The 5,366-nt window shown below is 50.6% G+C and overlaps 2 protein-coding genes across 2 annotated transcripts; both read right to left on the bottom strand.

Annotated features, from left to right (window-relative positions):
- Nucleotides 1-258: 258 nt before the first annotated feature.
- LOC140818027 (uncharacterized) lies at nt 259-4,263 on the bottom strand. Its single transcript, XM_073177823.1, has 4 exons — nt 3,976-4,263; nt 2,439-3,871; nt 1,068-2,328; nt 259-867 (listed from the first exon to the last, which is right to left on the bottom strand). The coding sequence occupies exons 1-4, from the start codon at nt 4,261-4,263 to the stop codon at nt 259-261; spliced, it is 3,591 nt and encodes a 1,196-aa protein (XP_073033924.1).
- A 12-nt stretch (nt 4,264-4,275) lies between these two features.
- On the bottom strand, nt 4,276-5,040 carry LOC140818028 (uncharacterized). The gene has a single exon (XM_073177824.1). It carries the CDS (start codon nt 5,038-5,040, stop codon nt 4,276-4,278), a length of 765 nt encoding a protein of 254 aa, XP_073033925.1.
- Nucleotides 5,041-5,366: the final 326 nt, after the last annotated feature.

Genomic DNA, 5,366 nt, shown 5'->3' on the forward strand with positions numbered 1-5,366 from the left:
GGGGTTTAGGGTTTTTTTTTTTTTTTTTTTTTTACCGGAAAACACCTCCGGATGCGGGGGGGTTAGGTACCCCTACCTGTATATATCCACAAAATAAAAAGTAACAGCAGAAAGAAAACCTAAAAGAGGAGGGGGACTAAACCAAGACCTCCTCAAAAAGGCTAAAGCAGTAAAAACATAAATACCAAGTAGCCTAGAGACATAAATACATAAGCAAAAATAACCCTAGACTACGACAAAAAGTGCGCCAGAAACTAATCAAATACGAGCTGCGCTAAGAGTCAACACGTCGAAGAAGACCAAATGATAACTGGGAGATGAGTGCAGAATCCATGAAGAAATTCTCATCTCTAAGCCATCACCCTGAAGAATCCAATATGTCAAAACGACTCTAATCTGAAACCGAGTAACTGTATGAATCCCAGCAGTCAAAATAAGATAAGGCCAGGAAATCACTGTACAATGACGATAGAAGAGCAAAATGAAGATCGCAATCCAGCCAGAACAAAAAAGATCCAGCATCTGAAGTATAAATCTGACGAAGGTATCATAACAATGAAGAGGATCGTCCGGAAAGAATCCCTGGAACCACCACGACATCCAGTAAACTCCTGTAAAAGAACTGAGACGGCGGGCAAGGAGAAACTGCAGTAAACGCCCGCCAGGGACCAGAAGTGGACCAAAGAGAGGCCCAAACAGAAATAGCGCTCCAGGGAATATGAGAGGGCCAAAGAAGAGCACCAAGAGGGTAAGTGCGAGAGCACACCCAATCCCGAGGAGACCAAACATGTAGTGTGCGAGTGTCTGGGCCCACTCACACCAGACTGGCAAAATGGGGGAAAAGAGAAACCCCCTAAGTAACAGTACCTGCAAAGAAAAAATATACATATACATATAGAAATATCGAAGAAATGGGTCCAAGAGAAGGGATGGGCTGCAAGCGGCTAAGAACATCGATATCTCAGGTAGGGAAGTCTGGAGGTATCCGAACGTGCAAGTATGGAAATGTGCCTAGGGAGGGAGGGACCTAACTCTAAGGTAAAGTGCCTAAGGGTATGGGCCCTCGCCGCCAATGCATCCGCCACCGAATTACCCTCCCGAAATATATGCGAAATATGAACAGACCGCCCCCTCAAAAGGACAACAATACTGGATATAATGTGATCAAGACCCCAGCAACATCGACGGGAACGAATAAGCTGAATAGAAGTCATAGAATCAAGCTCGATCCAAAGAGGGAAGAAAGAATTATCCGAACAAAGGAGAAGACCCCTCCAAACCGCCCAAAGCTCAGCCCGGAGAGAAGACCCAGCTCCGATGAACTCGCTGAATGAGAGCACGACCCTCCCGGAATCATCCCGAACAACGCCACCAGCAGAGGAGTCCCCAGATGTACCACGCGAGCTCCCATCGACATTAAGCTTGAAGCACCCGGACGGCGGCCGCAGCCAGCGAACAATCGCCGTCCTATGAAATCTGTGGAGAGCAACCGAAATACCCAGCAATCTCGCCACATGAAACACACCCAGCCAATGTCTGGGCTTGACAGTACGCGCAGAGTGGGCGAGACGCAGGTAAGACAAAATCTGAAACTTCACCGTCTCCCCAGAGATGGGAAGATGATGGTGCTTAGCATCGTTCCGCGCAGTCCAGAGGAACCACAGGACAATGCAGGGAAGAAACTCCCGCACATGGCCCCCCCGGGACCAGACCAAATCTCTCTTCCACGCACTGAGGAACAAACTGAAATCCTCAGTGTCGGGAGTACGAACCCGAAACACGGTGCCAAAGAAGTGCCAGACAGACCGAGCAACCGGGCTGCGAATGAATATGTGTGTGAGTGTCTCAGACATATCACAACACTGACATCTCGAGGCTAACGCAAAACCCCGGCGCTGGAGCACCTCATCAACTGGGAGCCATTGATGCCAGAATCTCCAGAGGAAGAACGACATGGTAGGCCTCAACCAGCTCCCCCAACACGGGCGGAATACATCAGAAGACGGAGCACGCTGACGGATCAGCTCCCAAGCAGATCTCACAGAGAAAGCACCATCGGAGCTATGGATCCATCGAGCCAGATCAGGGTCACCCGAAAGAACATGAATCAAAACAATCTTCTCGGCAACCGAAGGAGCAACAACCGCACAGAGGCGATCAAAATCCCAGGACCCCTCAGAAAGAAAATGAGAGACCCGAACATCACGGCCCCCGCGGACCACACACCGGGAGGACAAAGGAACGTCCCCAAACCAAGTGTCATCCCAAAAGGAAACATCTCCGAGACCAACTCGCCAGCGAATGCCAGGCTCCGCGCGAGGGCGTATCCTGAGGAGACGACGCCAAATGGGGGAAATAGAAGCACGGGCGGGGACACAGGCAGGAGCATCCAGCCGGCAATACTTTCGGAAAAGGAATCTCGCCCATAAAGAAGAGACCTGCCGAAATCTAAACCATAATTTGATAGAGAAACATTCCACGAGATCTTTAAATCTGCGGAATCCGAGTCCCCCCTCAAGCACGGGGAGGCAAGCCCGGGACCACCGGGCCCAGTGCCACTTCCTTTCCAAGGGTCTCGACCCCAGAGGAAGGCGTTGAAGGCCCGCTCAAGCTTCTCCATGACAGCCAGAGGTGGCTGAACCACCTGAAAAAAATAAATCGGCATGGAGAGGAGCACGCTACGTATCAGGGTCATGCGGCTCCCCGGGGAAAGGGTCCGAATCTCCCAACCCTCTAACTTCCTACGAACAGACTGTAGGAGGGGCTCAAAAAGGGAGCATGTGCGATTACCCCGATAAAGGGGAACTCCGAGGTACTTGAGGGGCAGATGACCCTCGGCGAACCCAGTGATGCGCAAAAGCCGGGAGCGGAGGCGCCCAGAGCACCTCGGAGGCAAAATCAAAGAACTCTTGGTAGCATTCACCCGCTGCCCCGAACAGTTCTCGTAGTGATGCAGAAAATCAACAAGGCGCTGCATACCACGAGTCCCACCACTGGCAAAAATAATGACATCATCAGCGTAAGCCAGATGGGAAATCAAAATATCACAATCAGAACGGTACCTGAGCGCAGGATGCTGCAGGTAGAGGCGCTCAAGGCCACGAGAAAGATACTCCGCCCCCAGAACGAATAGAAGTGGAGACAATGGATCGCCCTGCCGGAGGCCTCTGGTGGAACCAAAAAACCCCGATAGCGAACCATTGATGTTCACGGAGAAATGACAATGGGAAATACAGGCCGAAACCAAAGCCACGACACGCTCTGAAAAACCAAAATGTCTCAAAACGTCGAAGAGGAAATGCCACTGGACCCGATCATAGGCCTTGGCCATATACAACTTCAATATGACATTACCACCACGAGGGGGGAGAGTAATGCTGTGAGTGAGCTCCTGGGCAAGGATAATATTATCCGAGATCATCCAACCCGGAACGAAGCCACTCTGATTCGGGGAAACAAGTCTCTCCACCACATCCCTCAACCGAGAGTACAACAGCTTCGAGATGATTTTGTTCGTGACATTGCACAGGCTGATCGGACGGAAGTCCGACCAGGCGCGTGCACCCTCGAATTTGGGAATAAGAGTGATCGTGGTGGCGGTAAAGCCCTGAGGCATAGGAGAACCCTGGAAAAAATCAAGAACAGCACCAAAAACATCCTGATGGACAATCTCCCAGCAATGCTGAAAGAACGCCGAGGAAAAGCCATCAGGGCCAGCAACGCTATCACGGTGAATGGAGAAGACGGTCGCGCGGACCTCGTCCAAAGAGGGAATCGCAGCAATACCGTCATTCTCCACGGCAGAGATAACCGAGGAAAAACCCGAAAAATCAGGGCAATCGAGCGCAGAGGGCTCCCCGGTAAGAAGATCCTGGAAAAACAAGGCTCCCGACTGCTGAATCAAATCCTGAGACGTCAGGCAAACCCCATTCTCCCATATGCGGAAAATTTATTCGCCACGCGCTTTTTCCTCACCATATTACGGAAAAGTCTGGTGTTCCGCTCACCATCCTCAAGCCAATGGCAAGCCGCTTTCTGTTTCCAAAAATCCGCCTCCATGGCGGTGATACGAGCCAGATCCTCATTGCGATCGGACAGGGAAGTCCAATTCGCGTCAGAAGGGTCGGTCTCACAAACATCCTCAGCTGAACGAACAGCCCTCTCAGCCTCAGTGAGTCTATCAAAGATGTTACCAAAAACATCCCGATTCCACCACCGGAGGTGATGCTTGAGACGTTTCATCTTGGCAAAAAGCCGAGGCATACCGCTCAGACTTCAAGGCAGATTCAAATTAAGCCTCACAGTCTGCAAAAAACCATGGTGCCTAACCCACATATGCTGGAAGCGAAACGAGCTCGGCCCACGGGCAAAAACAGGGGCGGTAACCAAAAGCGGACAGTGATCCGAGACAGTACGAGCGAGATGTTCAACCCGAATCGAGCTGAAATGATCTCTCCAATCAACAGAAACCAAGACCCTGTCCAACCGCTTCCAAATGGTCTTATTCGTCCAAGTGAACGAAGACCCCTCAAAACCAGCATCTATCAAGCCAGAATCAAGAATAAAAGTGTTGAACTCCTCCATGGGTAACAACCTACCACCACGGGAGCCCAAGCACTCAGACGCATCCCTGACGACATTAAAGTCGCCCCCAACCAGCCAGGGACCCAAAACAGGCTTAACCAAAAGCAAAGAAGCCCAAAGATCCCTACGCTGAACATAATCACATCTAGCATAGACAAAAGAACAAAATATCTCTGTCGGCAAGAAAGAGGCAGAGACTCTGATGTGAAGGAACTGAACATGATCAAAAACACACTCCGCCCTCACATCAGCAGCAAAAAAGACCCAGATATGACCGGAGAGATTAGAGATGACTCCAGAAAACCCCAAACGGCGAGTCATGAATCTCGGATCCAGATCAATCAAGGGCTCCAAAACAGCCAAAACCTTAATCTGTTTCTCCTTCACAAAGGCATGAAGCCTCTGCTGGGACTCCGAACCCCGAAGTCCCCGGATATTCCAGATTAAACAATTCATGGGGAACGGGTGGAAGAAGGGTCCAATCGCTTTTTACGCGATCGTCGACCATCATCCTGAGGTCTTTTTCTGGGATTGGACATGTCAGTGTCCAGAATACTACACTCAGACCCACAACTAACTCCAGAGACAGAATGTCGATCAAAATCCTGATCAGGATCATCAGCCGACATGTGACTGGGAATCATCTCAAGAATAGGGGGTCCCTGTCGAGCAATCAACTCGTCCAGCATAGAAGTGGCATCAGCAGGGGATGCAGGAAAAGATGGGACCGAGTGGCTGCTGTGATTTTCAATACAAACCTCCGGGGGGACAAACACAGTCAC

This window comes from Primulina eburnea, chromosome 17 (assembly GCF_022965805.1).
Source record: "Primulina eburnea isolate SZY01 chromosome 17, ASM2296580v1, whole genome shotgun sequence".
NCBI classification, from domain to species: Eukaryota; Viridiplantae; Streptophyta; class Magnoliopsida; order Lamiales; family Gesneriaceae; genus Primulina; species Primulina eburnea.

Bases quoted from the DNA above. Each gene is read 5' to 3' on its own strand.
- LOC140818028 (XM_073177824.1), bottom strand. From the start codon at position 5,040: ATGAATTGTTTAATCTGGAATATCCGGGGACTTCGGGGTTCGGAGTCC.
- LOC140818027 (XM_073177823.1), bottom strand. From the start codon at position 4,263: ATGCCTCGGCTTTTTGCCAAGATGAAACGTCTCAAGCATCACCTCCGG. The intron at 3,872-3,975 runs GTGAGGAAAAAG...TTGTTTTTCCAG, and splicing joins CCAGACTTTTCCGTAATATG to GATCTTCTTACCGGGGAGCC. The intron at 2,329-2,438 runs GTCTCTTCTTTA...TCGTCTCCTCAG, and splicing joins TATGGTTTAGATTTCGGCAG to GATACGCCCTCGCGCGGAGC.